At 46.9% G+C, this 17893-nt stretch overlaps 2 protein-coding genes across 2 annotated transcripts; both read right to left on the reverse strand.

Annotated features, from left to right (window-relative positions):
• Nucleotides 1-6009: 6009 nt before the first annotated feature.
• LOC306830526 (olfactory receptor 6E1-like) lies at nucleotides 6010-6985 on the reverse strand. Its single transcript, XM_079354090.1, has one exon. The coding sequence runs from the start codon at nucleotides 6948-6950 to the stop codon at nucleotides 6024-6026; it is 927 nt and encodes a 308-aa protein (XP_079210216.1). The 5' UTR covers nucleotides 6951-6985; the 3' UTR covers nucleotides 6010-6023.
• Nucleotides 6986-8036: 1051 nt separating this feature from the next.
• LOC306830543 (olfactory receptor 11A1-like) lies at nucleotides 8037-17798 on the reverse strand. The gene is made up of 3 exons (XM_079354120.1): nucleotides 17558-17798; nucleotides 15488-16120; nucleotides 8037-8834 (listed from the first exon to the last, which is right to left on the reverse strand). Exons 2-3 carry the CDS (start codon nucleotides 15647-15649, stop codon nucleotides 8043-8045), a joined length of 954 nt encoding a protein of 317 aa, XP_079210246.1. The 5' UTR covers nucleotides 15650-16120; nucleotides 17558-17798; the 3' UTR covers nucleotides 8037-8042.
• Between the last annotated feature and the right edge of the window lie 95 nt (nucleotides 17799-17893).

The raw sequence follows: 17893 nt of genomic DNA on the forward strand, positions 1-17893 counted from the left end.
CTCCTCTCTACCACTGTCACCAGTGAGTCCAGCTCTGTGCCCACCACAGAGCCAGCCCTCCTCACCAGTCTGTCCAGGCGTGCTGCGTCCCTCTTCTTGCAGCTTCCTCCCCAGCACACCACGACGTAGAAGAGGACGCTGGAAACCACAGACTGGTAGAACATCTGCAGCAGCTTTTTGCAGATGTTGAAGGACCCCAGCCTTCTCAGGAAGTACAGACGGCTCTGTCCCTTCCTGCAGGTAGTGTCCATGTTAGGCGACCAGTCCAGCTTGTCATCCAGCTGCAGCCCCAGGTATCCGTAGGTCCTGACCACCTCCACGTCGACCCCACCGATGGAAACAGGTTCTAGATGTGGTTTGTTCCTTCGGAAGTCCACCACCATCTCCTTGGTCTTGGAGGTGTTTAGCTGCAGATGGTTGTCACTGCACCACGTCACAAAGTCCTCGATCAGGCTCCTGTACTCCTCCTCCTGTCCATCCCTGACACAAGCAACTATCGCAGTGTCGTCCGAGTATTTCTGCATGTGGCAGAGCTCAGAGTTATACTGGAAGTCAGAGGTGTACAGGGTGAACAGGATGGGGGAGAGCACAGTCCCCTGTGGTGCTCCGATGCTGCTGACCACAGTGTCAGATGTGCAGTCCTTCAGTCTGACGTACTGTGGTCTCTCTGTGAGGTAGTCCGTGATCCACCTCACCAGGTGCGAGTCCACCCTCATCTCGGTCAGCTTGTCTCTCAGTAGGAGGGGATGGATGGTGTCAAAGGTGCTTGAGAAATCAAAGAACATGATTCTCATCCCGCTGCTCCCTTTGTCCAGATGAGAGTAAGCCCTGTGTAGAAGATAGAGGATGGCATCGTCCACGCCCACCTTTGCCTGGTATGCAAACTGCAGGGGATCCTGTGCGTGTTGGACCTGGGGTCTGAGGTGTTGGAGCAGCAGCCGTTCAAAGGTCTTCATAACGTGGGATGTCAGAGCGATTGGTTTGAAGTCGCCTGGCTCACTGGGGTTTTTCTTCTTGGGGACCGGGGTGAGACACAAGGTCTTCCAGAGCACAGGAACCTTCCCAAGCCGCAGGCTCATGTTGAAGACGTGCTGAAGTGGCTCCCCCAGCTCAGCAGAGCAGGCCTGTAGCATCCTGGGACACACCTTATCCGGGCCTGCTGCCTTCCTGGGACGGAGTCTTTTCAGCTTCTTGCTCACCTGGTCTCTGGTGATGGTGGGGGGGGGGGGATGGATTGTCTCTGGAGATTGTGTTTGTCCTGGTGGAGGTGTTGGGGGGAGTGAGAGGGAGGGGGTGTGTAAAGGGGTGCTGGGGGGACAGGCACTGGCTGCAGCGACGGGGCTGTTGAACCTGTTAAAAAACAGGTTGAGCTGGTTTGCTCTCTCAGGGTCCCCGTCTTCTGCGTTGTTGTTTTTCTTCTTGCAGCCTGTGATGGTTTTCCTGCCCTCCCAGACCTCCCTCATGTTGTTCTGCTGCAGCTTCTGCTCTACCTTCCTACTGCACTCCTCCTTTGCCTCTCGGAGTCTGACCTTGAGTTCCCCCTGCACCCGCTTCAGCTCTGCCTGGTCTCCCTCCTTGAATGCCCTTTTCTTCCTGTTAAGGATCTCCTTGACATCGCTGGTGATCCAGGGCTTGTTGTTCGGGAAGCAGCGCACAGTTTTAGTGGGAACCACAACGTCCATACAGAAGTTCATGTAGTCAGTTGTGCAGTGTGTGACCCCTCAATGTCATCACCATGAGTCTCTTGCAGGGCACTCCAGTCAGTGGTCTCAAAACAGTCTCTGAGAGCCTCCTCTGCCTCAGGAGACCACTTTCTGAAGGTGCGTGTAGTTATCGGTTGTCTCTGGATCATAGTTTTGTACTGTGGCTTTAGTAGGACCAGGTTGTGATCGGACTTCCCCAGAGGTGGTAAGGGGGTGGCAGTGTAGGCGTCCTTCACGTTTGCATACAGGAGGTCTATTGTCCTGTTCTTCCTGGTGGGACAGCTTACAAACTGGTGAAAGTCCGGTAGTGTAGAGTTCAATGTAACATGGTTAAAGTCCCCTGAGATGGCGATGAAAGCATCAGGGTGCTGTTTGTAATCTCGAGATGTTAGAGTGGATGACGTCAGACGCAGTCTCGACATGTGCTCGCGGAGGAATGTAAACAACAACAACAATGACGTGGGAGAACTCCCTGGGCATGTAGTAAGGACGGAGACCCACCGCCAGCAGCTCGATGTCTTTGCTGCACGTTGCCTCCTTCACAGTGATATGTCCATGGTGGCACCATCTGTTGTTAATAAACAGCGAGAGTCCTCCTCCTTTCCGTTTGCCGCTGCGTTTCGTGTCTCTGTCCGCTCTCACTGTAGTGAAGCCCGGTAGATCCACGTTAGCGTCCGGGGTGTTTTGAGTCAGCCAGGTTTCTGTGAGGCACATTAAACTGCACTCTCTAAATGTCCGGTTGTTCCTCACAAGAGCAGCCAGCTCGTCTGTCTTGTTGGTTAGACAGTTTACGTTCCCCATAACTATCACCGGAACCGAGGGCTTGTACCTCCATCGCTTAGCCGCTAGCCTAGCCTTTAGCTTTGCGCCGGCTCGACAGCCTCTGTACCGCCGCCTCAGTTCCTCTGGTATCGGGTGAACGATGCCAGCTTGTCCCGCTGACCGGAGTGAGAGCAGCTTCTCCCTTGAATAAGCAAGTTTTCCGCTGCATTTTCCACGAAAACACGAAAAAGTATCCATAGGATACATAAAGTTATACACTGAAAGTGTACTATAAAAACTATAAAAGTAGAAGTTGGCACAGAGCCAAAACAAACGAATAACATATCAAGACGAGTACGACAGGGATGGAGCTACTAAATGTGCGGCCACTCGCGTCGGCGCACAGGTGATGATGATATCTTCTACCACTAATAGTGTCTACTCTCTCTCTCTCTCTCTATCTTAACAAGTCTGTTTGTCAGACTTGTTAAGATAGAAGTCATGTTTGTGTCTGATGTTTGGAGGCTCTGATCCCAAACCTCCATTCACAGTGAGAACTGGCCTTCATTCATGAACCCCCCTAGAAGGACCTCTGAGCTCTTTGATGGATGTTCCCTGAACCCCCAAACACCAGAAGCACACTCACACACTGAACACACACGTGTGATCGAGTGTTTTATTTCATGTTTATTTGATGTGGACAAAGCTCGATGCATTGTTTGCATGTTTTAGTACATGTGCTGATTCCCTTGTCCACAGGATGAAACAATGAAAATGAAACTGTGTGTAAATCTGAAATCTCAGATTACCACAATGCTGAACTTTGTTCAATACAGATCAGAGCTCTACCAGTCTTTAGCGTCCCATGTTCGTCCTGAGACCTTTATATTGATTAGTATACAATGTTACGTTTGTGCCTAAATTAAAATAACTGGGCCGCTTACTGAAATGTCTTATTTGTGTCTTCATTAATCATTCAGCATGATCTTTAGATCACCTTCATGTTCAGTCAGAGCGACATCATCCACGTGGAATAATATTCCTACAGTCTGATAGAAAATGTTGGAGACTAAACCTCTCCTTGTTCCAGTGTGCCGCTCCAGGTGGGCGGGATCCAGACCCAGTCAGACCCAGTCAGACCCAGCCAGACCCAGTCAGACCCAGCCAGACCCAACCAGACCCAGCCAGAGCCAGTCAGACCCAGCCAGAGCCAGTCAGACCCAGCCAGACCCAGTCAGACCCAGCCAGACCCAACCAGACCCAGTCAGAGCCAGCCAGACCCAGCCAGAGCCAGTCAGAGCCAGTCAGACCCAGCCAGACCCAGCCAGACCCAGTCAGACCCAGTCAGACCCAGCCAGACCCAGTCAGACCCAGCCAGACCCAGTCAGACCCAGCCAGACCCAGTCAGAGCCAGACCCAGCCAGAGCCAGTCAGACCAAGCCAGACCATGGCGCTGACAGGCCGCTGTGGGGACCAGGGGCGTCACTAGGTTTTAAGGACAGGGGAGGCTTAGCCCCCAAGAGATGCACAGGATGTGAGCAACCGTAGCACGCTAACACAACATTTCACAAACAGCCAACAAAGACTGAGAAATTAATTATTATTTTAGTCTGTTTTTATTAATACAGAACAAGAACAAACATAGGTTTGCACAGGAACAGTATATATATATATATACATATATACATATATATATGTATATATATATATATATATATGTACTGTATATATATATATAAAAAAAATAAGCTGAAGTGAAATAAGTCTTATATGGTGCATGTTGAGTGAAATGTTTCATATTGAGTTGCATCATATTCAAAGACTGTCTGCATCACTAATGACTCTATCCTGTGAAATCCTTCAGACTCACCTTTCCAGTAGAGATCTGTCCCCTCTCTCTCCCTGTGCTCCTCTGACTCCTGCAGGTCAATGGGGTGGTGGACTGATTATTAATATTAGTGTATATTTATCATTGTTAATATCCAGTGACACCTCAAGCAGGGCCTTCACAATGCATTTCACACTAACTAGCTAGCTAAGTAGCACAACTGTTTTAGAGCTGGAAACAACGTGAGACGTGCAAACTGTGCAAGCTAGGTTTGTATTAGTTAAACAGGGAGCACGTGCTTCATTACATGGGACTCTCTGCTGTTAGCTGTTAGCTGCAGCTAACTAATTATTACTAGCAGCAGAGAAGAAAACTTACTGTCTTTAAAAACCTTCTTATATCCACTCTGCATTCACGTCCTTCTCCTGACGCTGTTCTATTACAGTCTGTGTGTACTTCATCTTACACACACACACACACACACACACACACACACACACACACACACACACACACACGCACACGCGCTGCAGGAGTGTAAGCTAGGTCGCAGGGAAAACACGGACTGGATTTTCAGTCACGTGGTCTCTATGTGAACAAGTGGAATGGATTGGATCAGGATGAGCTGAAGAGCCTCTCTCTACCTGACACCAAAACTGACAGATTCATCATCATATTTAAGTCAATAATGACAGGTTATATGATCATTCATTTAAGATCATATTATATTTGTCATATTATATTTGTCAGCACGTTTTATAATATATATATATATATATATATATATATACTGTATATAATTATTTTTTTCTTTTTTTTTTAAAACACCAAATTATTTAGGGGGGCTGAAGAACATTTTATGGAAGCTTCAGACCCCCTAACGAGGCCACTGGTGGGGACCATCAGGTACATCAGCACATCACTGCAGCCTGTGTGTGTCATAGTTAACATGAACTCAGGCTCATATAGAGACACATGAAGAAGGAGGCCCACACACTTCAAATGTCTTCATCAGGTGATTTTAATAAATGATTGTGATTATTTACCTTCTGTAGCCTGCTGATTGTGCAGCTTTCTTTTTTAAATGTGGAACAATAAAAACAGAACCAAAATTCATTTGTGGCTAAAAATGTAGCTGAAAGCTGGTTAGTGTTCAGTGTGCACGCCCCGAGTAAGGAGGCAAAGTCCTCCCAACGTGCAGCCCGGGTCCAAACCCCACCTGTGGCGCATACATATATATATTTTCCTTTCTTTCTTTCTCTCTCTGTCTCTCTCTCTCTCTCTCTCTCTCTCTGTCTCTCTCTCTCTCTCTCTCTCTCCCTCTCCCTCTCTCTCTCGCTCTCTCTCTCTCTCTCTCTCTCTCTCTCTCTGTCTCTCTCTCTCTCTCTCTCTGTCTCTCTCCCTCTCTCTCCCTCTCTCTCTCTCTCTCTCTCTGTCTCTCTCCCTCTCTCTCCCTCTCTCTCTCTCTCTCTCTCTCTCTCTCTCTCCCTCTCCCTCTCTCTCTCTCTCTCTCTCTCTCTCTCTCTCTGTCTCTCGCTCTCCCTCTCTCTCTCTCTCTCTCTCTCCCTCTCTCTCTCTCCACTGTCCTATCTCTGAAAAAATCAACATCTCCCTTCAGAAAGACACAATAAGTCATAAAAGCTTCACAGATGCTGATGTGAGTATTTGTATTAGATGCAGTTAGAACATGTTGAGGACAGGAAACAGAACATCTTTACAAACAGCAGCACTTAGATTTTCCGCAGAATGAGACTTTTACAGATGAGGTGTATTTTGGTGAGCTTGAGTCCGTACAGGACGGGGTTGTAGAGAGGCTGGCAGATGAGAAAGTACAGAGACAGGAAGCTCCGCACCATGATGGGAGCGCCGCTCATGTTGAACCTGCTCTGGATGATCTCTAAGAAGCAGCCGCAGGAGAAGTTGAGCAGCGAGGCGAGGTGAGGCGTGCAGGTGCTGACAGCTTTCTGCCTCGTCTGTTTGGACCCACTGAAACACACCTGCAGGATCCTCATGTACGTGTACAGGATGACCACCGTCAGTCCAAACAACACGGTGAAGGTGTAAATGAGCCCGTACACATTATTCACTGATGTGTCAAAGCATGCCAACTTAACAATGGAGAAGTTATCACAGTACAGTCTGTCGATGATGTTCCCACACAGCTGTAAGGACGCATTCAGTGAGATCATGACGAGAATGAAGAGAAGAGGAAACAACCAGGTGAGAGCGATCAGCACGGCCACCTTGGTGCCCGTCATACGACTGTTATACTGCAGAGGGAAGCAGATGGCCAGGTACCTGTCGTACGACATGACGGCCAGGCTGTAGAACTGCACATTCACATACGTGTACAGGCAGAAGATCTGCACGTAGCAGAAGGACACGGACACGGCGTGCACGTCAGAGAGGATCTGAAGCAGGAGCAGAGGGAACAAGCCGGAGCTGCCGTACAGCTCGTTAATCAGCAGGCTGCACAGGAAGAGATACATGGGCTCACGCAGGCTCCTGTTCACACCGATCACCACGATCAGCAGCAGGTTAGCACACACGATCAATATGAAGAGACACAGCAGCACAGAGAAGAGCAAGTACCTGAAAAGGCCCAGGTCATGATAGGCTGCAAAGATGATGAAGGACACCTGTGAAGAGTTCATCATAAATCACAGAGACACACCTGTACACACAGGACACCTGTACACACAGCACACCTGTAAACACAGAACACCTGTAAACACAGGACACCTGTACACACAGGACACCTGTACACACAGCACACCTGTACACACAGGACACCTGTACACACAGCACACCTGTACACACAGAACACCTGTAAACACAGGACACCTGTAAACACAGCACACCTGTACACACAGCACACCTGTACACACAGAACACCTGTAAACACAGGACACCTGTACACACAGGACACCTGTAAACACAGAACACCTGTACACACAGGACACCTGTACACACAGCACACCTGTACACACAGCACACCTGTACACACAGGACACCTGTACACACAGCACACCTGTACACACAGCAGACCTGTACACACAGGACACCTGTACACACAGGACACCTGTAAACACAGAACACCTGTACACACAACACACCTGTACACACAGGACACCTGTACACACAGCACACCTGTACACACAGCAGGACTGTGAACACACACTCCCTTCACATCAGACAGCTCAGTGTGTTTCACCTGCTGCTGCCTCACACGCCTGACTCCTCCTCACTGATAGGAGGATCTGCACCTTTTGAACCTTTGCGTGGGCGTCATGGAGGCCCAGTAAAACCACCTGAGGACTCCTCTGAGTGACGTCACTTTTTATTTCTCTTCTGTTTGTCTTTATCTTTATCTTCTCTGACAGTTTGTTTTTTATAAAGTGAGATACTGTTCATGTTGTCCACTGGAAACAGCTAAATCAGCACGATGTGGAGTCGTGATTGAACTCTGTAGCTTTTCTAAATGATGATTATTTCATTCATGTCTTCACAAGCTTTATGCCACACCTTCTATTTCACATTTTACAATAATCTCCAGGATTCAAATATCACTGTGCAAGCGTCTTTATTTCAGGTGTTTGAACAGAAAACAAATAAAAGACATCACAGAAACTGCCCGGGGAAAAAGGATGTTTGAAACATTCACCTTCAGACCTCCACAAACTGAGAGAAGAACAGGATGTTTATTTACTGAACAACATGGAGATCACATGAGACAGCTCTGAGACAGCTCACAGTTTAGACAGGAGCAGACTTTTACAGAGGATGCGGATCCGGGTCAGGTTGAGTCCGTACAGGACGGGGTTAAAGAGCGGCTGACACGTGAGCCAGTACAGAGACAGAAAGACACGCAGCATGGAGGGGACATGTCTCATGTTGAACCTGCTCTGGACGATCTCAAAGAAGCAGCCGCAGGAGAAGTTGAGCAGCGAGGCGAGGTGAGGCGTGCAGGTGCTGACAGCTTTCTGCCTCGTCTGTTTGGATCCACTGAAACACACCTGCAGGATCCTCATGTACGTGTACAGGATGGAGACGACGACACAAATGGTGACCACAGTGTAGACGAGTCCGTACGTGTTGTTAACGCTGGTGTCAGAGCACGCCAGTTTGACGATGGAGTAGTTATCACAGTAGACTTTGTTGATGTCGTGTCCACACAGCTGCAGAGAGGCGCTCAGACATATCAGAACAGTGACGGCAACAAACGGGTAGAACCAGGTCAGAGCAATGAGCAAGGCAGCTCTGTTCCACGTCATCAGACTGTTATACTGCAGAGGGAAGCAGATGGCCAGATACCTGTCGTACGACATGACGGCCAGGTTACAGAACTCGACATTTGCATAAGTGTAGATACAGAAGATCTGCAGGAAGCAGAGAGGAGCAGACACAGTGTGAACATCAGAGAGAATCTGAACCAGCAGGAGAGGAAACAAAGCTGTGCTACCAAACAGCTCGTTCACAAACAGGCTGCACAGGAAGATGTACATGGGCTCATGGAGACTTCTGTTCATACAGATCACCACAACAAGCACAAGATTAGCTGAAACAATCAACATGTAAAGGGACATTATAAGCATGAAGGACAAGGCCTCCAAGGTGCCGATGTCAAAGTACGCACTGAGAGCGAAAGAAGCAGACACAGAGGAGTTAATCATGGATCTGATCAGCAGCTACTGTTTCTATCATTCCTGTTTAAAAGCACAGACGTGACCGCGTCTCTCCACATGCCACGCCTCCTCCAACAACAGTGTAAAGATGCAACACAAGCCCTTACATGTGTTCACCGAGCGAGCCGAAGCAGCAGCTCGACCTCACACATAACTGCTTCTATAGCGTCAGTTCAAAGAAACGATTCAGTGAGATGAGCAGACACAGAGTCAGTCCTGAACACCAGCTTTGTTAGACTGAAGGAAACTTCACAAGCTAAAGAGCAACAGCTACATCATGCAGTGAAACAACACCTTACAACATGTTTACCTGCCTACCCTGTTAGCACTCACACCTCATGTCTTAAATAGTGTTAGGAGTCCTCTCAGCCCTGAAGGTTTGATGACGTAATGCTTGAGGGTGTGTGTGTGTGTGTGTGTGTTCATGTGTACGTCAGCTGATCATACGTGTTTATGTGTGCAGTATAATACAGTAAAACCTTCCAAACATGAGCAGACTTTTAAAAGCATTCAAAAGACGTTTCTATCTATCTATCTATCTATCTATCTATCTATCTATCTATCTATCTATCTATCTATCTATCTATCTATCTATCTATCTATCTATCTATCTATCTATCTATCTATCTATCTATCTATCTAAAGTGCACATCTCGGTCCAGCTGTGCGCACAGAGGATGGATTCTGTGGCTTGATTTCACATCAGGGTGAAACATGAAACATGCTTTTTAGTGGAAGTCAGCCGGCTCCTTTCATTGAGCCCCTGAACACAGAACACACACAGGCCTCTGTGTGAAATATGTTGATGGCACAAAACTAAATAGTAATTATTAAAATTAGGAGCTGGGACTTTAACGTGTTAATTACAATTAATTTATTACTAGAAAATATTGTGTTCATTTTTTTAACGCATTCAATCACAGTTTGCCTCAGAAACAGCACACAAGTGTTTGTCATTGCTACACACTAGCTTATCGCTAGCTTCGTGCTAGCTTATTGCTACAAACAAGAGGTGTTTGCAGCCTAACTTCGACCAAATGGCTTCAGGACCAAAATTAGTAATTCAACGTCTGATAAACTTACAAAGACACTGGCTAAATTGATAGCTCTGGACTGTAGACACTATTAGTGGTAGAAAATAAGGTGTTAGAAAATGTGCTACAGATACCACCGTGATAAAGTCCATATAAAGTATGGATGTGCTGGCAGGGGAGGAAGCCGGTCAGACTCTGCAGACCCAAACGTGTAGTGAGGGTCTGCTGGGAACGTCTGGCTGAACCCTCTGTTAGCGAGGTCGTCAAACTCCCACCTCCGGGAGGGCTTCTCACAGATCCCGGGGGAGGCTGGAGACATTGAGTCCGAGTGGACCATGTTCTCCACCTCCATTGTCAAAGCAGCTGCTCTGAGCTGTGGTCGCAGGGTCTCTGGTGCCTGTCGTGGCAGCAATCCCCGAACCCGGTCATGGACACCTAAAGTAAGGGAGGCCGTCAAGCTGAAGAAGGAGTCCTATCGGACTTTGCCAGCGTATAGGACTCATGAGGCAGCTGACGGGTTCCGGCAGGCCAGGCGGCTGCAGCTCGGGCTGTTGTGGAGGCAAAAACTCTGGCCTGGGAGGAGTTCAGGGAGGCCATGGAGGAGGACTTTTGGACGGCCTCGAGGAAATTCTGGAAAACCGTCCGTCGCTTCAGGAGGGAGAAGCAGTGCTTCACCAACACTGTTTACAGTGGAGGTGAGGAGCTGCTGACCTCACCTGGGGATGTAGTCGGGCGGTGGAAGGAATACTTTGACGATCTCCTCAATCCCACCGTCACGTCTTCCACTGAGGAAGCAGAGGCTGAGTTCTCAGAGGTGGACTCGTCCATCACCCAAGCTGAAGTCACAGAGGTGGTTGGCAAGCTCCTCGGTGGCGAGGTTCCGGGGGTGGCTGAGATTCACCCCGAGTATCTTAAGTCTCTGGATGTGCAGGGGCTGTCATGCCTGACACGTCTCTGTAACATCACATGGAGGTCGGGTACAGTGTCTCTGGACTCCTGCCTGGTGACTGAGCTCCTCCCCCTATCTCTAAGGGTGAGCCCAGGCTCAGCCTCCCTGGGAAAGTCTATTCCAGGGTACTGGAGAGGAGGATCTGGCTGTTAGTCGAACCTCAGGTCCAAGAGGAACAATGTGGGTTTCGTCTTGGCAGCGGAACACTGGACCAGCTCTACACTCTCCATTGAGTGCTCGAGGGTTCATGGGCGTTCGCTCAACCAATCCACATGTGCTTTGTGGATCTGGAGAAGGCGTTCAACCATGTCCCCCTTGGTGCCCTGTGGTGGGTACTCGGAGAGTATGGGGTTCAGGGCCCTTTGCTAAAGGCAGTCCAGTCCCTGTATGCCCGGAGCAGGAGCCTGGTTTGCACATTGCTGGCAGTAAGTCGGACCTGTTCCCAGTGCGCGTTGGCATCCGGCAGGGCTGCCTTTTGTCACCAGTTCTGTTTATAACTTTTATGGACCGAATTTCTTGGGGCAGCCAGGTGTCAGAGAGGGTCCGGTTCGGGGATCTCATCTCTGCTTTTTGTGGATGATGTGGTCCTGTTGGCTCCATCGAACCTGGACCTTCAGCACGCACTGGAGGATCAGCACCTCTAAATCTGAGGCCATGGTTCTCGATCAGAGAAAGGTAGCTTGCCCTCTCTGGGTCAGTGGGGAGTTCTTGCCCCAGGTGGAGGAGTTTAAGTATCTCGGGGTCTTGTTCGCGAGTGGGGGGAAGATGGAGCGTGAGATCGACAGACGGATCGGTGCGGCGTCTGCAGTCATGGGGTCGTTGTATTGGCCCGTCGTGGTGAAGAAGGAGCTAAGCCGAAAGGCGAAGCTCTCGATTTACCGGTCGATTTTCGTTCCTGCCCTCACCTATGGTCATGAGCTCTGGGTCACACCCGAAAGAACGAGATCCCGGATACAAGCGGCTGAAAGTGGTTTCCTCGGGAGGGTGGCTGGGCGCACCCTTAGAGATAGGCGGAGGAGCTCGGTCACCAGGGAGGAGCTCAGAGTAGAGCCTTTACTCCTTAACATCGAGAGGAGTCAGTTGAGGTGAATCGGATATCTGGTCCTGATGACCCCTGGACGCCTCCCTATGGAGGTGTTCCGGGCATGTCCCCCCGGGAAGAGGCCTAGGGGTCCACCTAGGACACGCTGGAGAGACTATGTCTCTCGGCGGGCTTGGGAACACCTCGGGGTCCCATCGGAAGAGTTGGAGGAAGTGTCTGGGTGAGGGAAGTCTGGGCATCTCTGCTCAGACTGCTGCCCCCGCGACCCGGCCCGGAAATTTAAAAGTGCTTTCCCAGAAACACAAACAGATACTTACCTAGACTAAAAATAGTCAGGGACTCAAATCATGGCAAGGGTAAGAAACAACCATTCTAATAAATGAAGCAGGTCATGGACTTTGACCCATCAGAAAGTGTCAGGGACTGAATAAGGAAAGGGTCAGAGACTGAATAAGGAAAGAGTCAGGGACTGAATAAGGACAGGGTCAGGGACTGAAAAAGGAAAGAGTCAGGGACTGAATAAGGACAGGGTCAGGGACTGAAAAAGGAAAGAGTCAGGGACCGAATAAGGAAAGGGTCAGGGACTGAATAAGGAAAGAGTCAGGGACTGAATAAGGACAGGGTCATGGACTGAATAAGGAAAGAGTCAGAGACTGAATAAGGAAAGAGTCAGGGACTGAATAAGGAAAGAGTCAGGGACTGAATAAGGAAAGAGTCAGGGACTGAATAAGGAAAGAGTCAGGGACTGAATAAGGACAGGGTCATGGACTGAATAAGGAAAGAGTCAGGGACTGAATAAGGACAGGGTCATGGACTGAATAAGGAAAGAGTCAGAGACTGAATAAGGAAAGAGTCAGGGACTGAATAAGGAAAGAGTCAGGGACTGAATAAGGAAAGAGTCAGGGACTGAATAAGGAAAGAGTCAGGGACTGAATAAGGAAAGAGTCAGGGACTGAATAAGGACAGGGTCATGGACTGAATAAGGAAAGAGTCAGAGACTGAATAAGGAAAGAGTCAGGGACTGAATAAGGAAAGAGTCAGGGACTGAATAAGGAAAGAGTCAGGGACTGAATAAGGAAAGGGTCAGGGACTGAATAACCAACGATAAGTCTTTCAGTGAAAGACTTACCGGGACAAAAGACATTTGTCGATCTACACCTACTGTGACTCAGTAAATCAGATACCAAACCACAAGCTGATGACTCAGCACATCTCCTCGTGCTATATCTCAATGGGACAAACCTGGTTAAATACCTAAATTTTAAAAAAGACGTTTATCTATGTTGGTTATTGTGCGTGAGACCTAATAAATATCAACGTTCTAAAATGTTCCCTCCACAGTAACGCTCGATCTATCTCCTCATTCCCAAACGGTTTCAGCGTGACGTCACTTCTAAACAGCTGCAGTGCTGTTGAGCTCGACCACCAGCTTTCATCAGACTGTAGACAAATATGTGATTACTATACTGAATATTTCCTTCTTATCCATAAACAATATCCCTCACACACACAATCATCTGGTGAGCTGGTTTAGCCACAGAGCAGCGCTAAAATGTGTCCTCAAATTACTCACAGAAATGGAACAGGAAACGTTCCACCCATCTATAACACAGCACAAAATAAGCCTTTCAGCTCAGAAATATACTTAATTTAAATAACCAATACACCCGACGGAAATATTAATAATTTACCTGATATAAAATTGTTTTCCATATATTAGAAAATGCAAGGGTCTATATCATAATACAACTCATACTAACTCATACTCAGAATTTTGATTTTAGGAAAGTCCAAATTGACTTTGGGAGGGTTGAAGTTGTTTTTCCTGACGGTGATGAGAAAAGTTAGTCTGGAGTCCTGCGTGGAAGCATTTTAGTCTCCCCGTGAAATGAGACAAGGAAGACAGACTGACAAAAGTAATGTGCAGACACTGCCTGGTAAAAAAGGAAAAAAGTCCAGCTATGCTAAAGACTGTAAAGGAAGTGTTCCCTTAACCTGCTAAGTTGGTAGGTAGTAATTTAGAGAAAGTTGGGAACAATAATGATGTTGTATTTCTAATGTTTTTATTCCATCTGGTGCAAATGTTTTGTATTTTTCAAAGAGACACGAAGGTAATTTGACCCATCTCATCCCCCGTCTTAATGTTAAATCATTTAATCACTGCAAGATACAATATTATTGTATCATGACATCCCTCCTCAGCACTAAACTGAACAGAGGTTCTGGACTGCAGGGTCACTTTGTAGGACTCAGGGGGTGAGGGGGGCTCTATGAACACGCAGGTAAGAACAAAATAGACTTAAAAAATATGTATTGATTCATTTACTTCAATAGAAAAACAAATGTGAGAATAATTGTATTAGTACCTCAGCATGACACCTTGTTACAGCTGCTTCTGTCAGCAGTGGAATCAAAATGCACTTTCTTTAAATATCAGAAATGTAGCAGTGATTTCAGGTAGGAACTGCTTCTTGTTACCTAACTGTACAAAGAACTTAAAAAAGACACAATCAATCAATCAATCATTCTTTATTTGTATAGGATCAATTCATAACAATTGTATCTCAAAACACTTTACAAAAAGACAATTTCTATAACAAACTTACAGAAGTGGACTTTTGTGCACAACATAAAAGCAGCACAGGTTGTTAAATCACAGGTCACGCTCACAGAACCTTGGGGTTAAAGGTCATCATTTAGACAAAATGAGACTCTTACATTTCATACGAATTTTGGACAGTTTGAGTCCGTACATGACGGGGTTGAACAGAGGCTGACATGTTACGAAGTACAATGATAAAAAGATTCGTAACATTTTTGGTGCACTGTAGACATTAAACATGACCTGTAATCCTTCAAGTAAAGCTCCAAAGAAAAGGTTGAAGAGGGAGGCGAGGTGAGGCGTGCAGGTACTGACAGCTTTCTGTCTGGTCCCTTTGGAACCAGAAAAACACACTTTAAAAATCCTCACATAATTATGAAGGATTACAGATACATAACATGTTATCACGATTATGGATGAAATAACCTCACCGATAATAGTTACTGTGGTGTCATCACATGACAGTTTAAGAATGGAAGAGAAGTCACAGTACACTTTGTTGATAATGTTCCCACACAGCTGTAAAGAAGCACCGTGTAAAATAAAAATAGTATCTTTAAGAAAAGGAATGAACCAACTTAATGCAATGAGAATGAAAACTCTGTTAGTTGACATACGTGTGTTGTATTGTAGAGGGAAACAGATAGCAAGGTATCTGTCATAAGACATGATGGTTAATGTCCAAAACTGAACTCCTGCATAAGAGTAGAAATTGAAAATCTGTAGGAAACAGCAGGAAGTGGAAATAGTGTGACTTTCAGAGAGAATCTGAACCATGAGAAGAAGAAAGATCCCCGTACTACCATACAGTTCACTCACAAACAGGCTGCACACAAACATGTACATAGGTTCATGTAAGCTTCTGTTTAAACATATGATCACAATAAGCAGGAGATTGGAAAAAACTATGACCATGTACAACAGCAGAACAATGACAAAATATACATATTTCATTTGTCCACTGTCAAAGTAAGCACTGAGTGTGAGGTACGAAATCTGAGTTGAGTTCATCCTGATCTTTGTTCTTGCTGTGACATTAATCATCACTGTTCAACGGTCAAACACAAAGTTTAAATCACAATACCACACGTATATCATTTAAAGTATTCACTGAGAATAATCTTGAACAGCAATCAAAACACATCCCTTTCTATCACAGATCTGAAAAAGTCAGCTGAATACCTGGATGAGACGCTCAACAACACAGTGAATAAAGTGGTATGACTCCTGATGTTTATCGACTCTCTTACTGAAGTCTCATCACAAATCTCCCCTGACTGAGCTGAGAAGTCTGTGTCCCAACCTTCTTAAACCTTTACTTCAGCTGCATGGGGTGATCACCAAGTCTCTCCAACAACACTCTGCTCCCCTGAGACTTTATTTCCAGGGGACACAGCATCAGACTCACCCATTCGGAAATGAAACAAATGACGCCAAGTTCTATTTGATCAAAAAACTGACTTTTCAGACTGATCATTCACTGCATAAAAAGATGATTAATGGCCCAGGAAACACCTGGGAATTTCCAAGAATCCTGGCAGGTAATGGCATTTCACCATCAAGTTTGTTGGTGCCTATAATTTTCAGGAAAGAACTCCTAGGGGGGCTGTATGGGGAGCAGGGTTGGTGGGCAGAGGGGCAGGTTCTCACCTCAAAAGGCCAAACAAGGGTGTGAAATACGGGGATCTTGGGGGGGTCTGAGACCCCTTTATTGACACCTGAAAGCCTCAACAGCAACATTTTGGGGTACGTCTCTGGCAAAAAAAATTCACCTTAAATTGACTTTATTCTCTGTCGTGGACCAGAGAGAGAAAGAGTGAGGGATGTCTGCTGTTGGGTCTTTAAATGCAGAGCAAAAAACTACGTTTAACTACATAATTTCCCGTTTTGTGCAGCTGCTTGCTGCTGATGTGATGTATTGCTCTATTGGCTTTGCTGCATCAGGGGGGTGCGGCGGTGAATCTGTACGTGTGCCAGGCCCTTCTCCCCAGCTGCGATGTCTGTTGATAAGAAATCCCCACAACCGTGAGTATTTTTCCCTTACTGTGTATAAATGTACAATGCAACAATGCTTGTTCATGAAGGTACTCACACGGTGCACCATAATGTTGAGGGCCTTACATGGGGCACCATAATGTTGGTATAGAGGGCCTCACACAGGGCACCATAATGTTGGTATAGAGGGCCTCACACAGGGCACCATAAAGTTGGTATAGAGGGCCTCACACAGGGCACCATAATGTTGGTATAGAGGGCCTTACACAGGGCACCATAATGTTGGTGTAGAGCGCCTCACACAGGGCACCATAATGTTGGTATAGAGGGCCTCACACGGGGCACCATAATGTTGGTATAGAGGGCCTCACACAGGGCACCATAATGTTGGTATAGAGGGCCTCACACGGGGCACCATAATGTTGGTATAGAGGGCCTCACACAGGGCACCATAATGTTGGTATAGAGGGCCTCACACAGGTCACCATAATGTTGGTATAGACGGCCTCACACGGGGCACCATAATGTTGGTATAGACGGCCTCACACAGGGCACCATAATGTTGGTATAGAGGGCCTTACATGGGGCACCATAATGTTGGTATAGAGGGCCTCACACAGGTCACCATAATGTTGGTATAGAGGGCCTCACACAGGTCACCATAATGTTGGTATAGAGGGCCTTACATGGGGCACCATAATGTTGGTATAGAGGGCCTCACACAGGTCACCATAATGTTGGTATAGAGGGCCTCACACAGGTCACCATAATGTTGGTATAGAGGGCCTTACATGGGGCACCATAATGTTAGCATAGAGGGCCTCACACGGGGCACCATAATGTTGGTATAGACGGCCTTTATTATTATTATTATTATTACTATTATTTAGTTTAAATTTTCTAATCAAATCCACCCCCTCAATGACAGCTGTGAGCTGAAAGAGGATTGGCTGTCACCTGGTCACCAAATCCTCATGGTCAGGAGGTGGAGTTAGGAGCTCTTCAGCACTACAGCGCAGTTACCACCAACTCTTAGCAGACGGTGTTTGCTACACTTTTAAGTGTGCATGGTCATGTTTGTGAATAAGACGGTGCACAGAGACACTCTTTACTGTGAAGCACAATTCAGGTGCATTTAAACCGCCTGCATGTGAAGAATAAGATGTTTAAAAAAAGACATAAGAAGCTTCAGTTTTTACATGAGACGTTGGGACGGAGCAGCTGACTCTCTCTCTGACAGGATATGTACTTACACGGCCATTAATACGCCGAAGCAGCCCACCAAGGTACCGT

This window comes from Symphodus melops (assembly GCF_947650265.1).
Source record: "Symphodus melops genome assembly, chromosome: 10".
Classification (NCBI taxonomy): domain Eukaryota; kingdom Metazoa; phylum Chordata; class Actinopteri; order Labriformes; family Labridae; genus Symphodus; species Symphodus melops.

Bases quoted from the DNA above. Each gene is read 5' to 3' on its own strand.
- LOC306830526 (XM_079354090.1), bottom strand. From the start codon at position 6,950: ATGATGAACTCTTCACAGGTGTCCTTCATCATCTTTGCAGCCTATCAT.
- LOC306830543 (XM_079354120.1), bottom strand. From the start codon at position 15,649: ATGATTAATGTCACAGCAAGAACAAAGATCAGGATGAACTCAACTCAG. The intron at 8,835-15,487 runs GTGATCATATGT...CTTGTGCTTGTT, and splicing joins TTTCCAATCTCCTGCTTATT to GTGGTGATCTGTATGAACAG.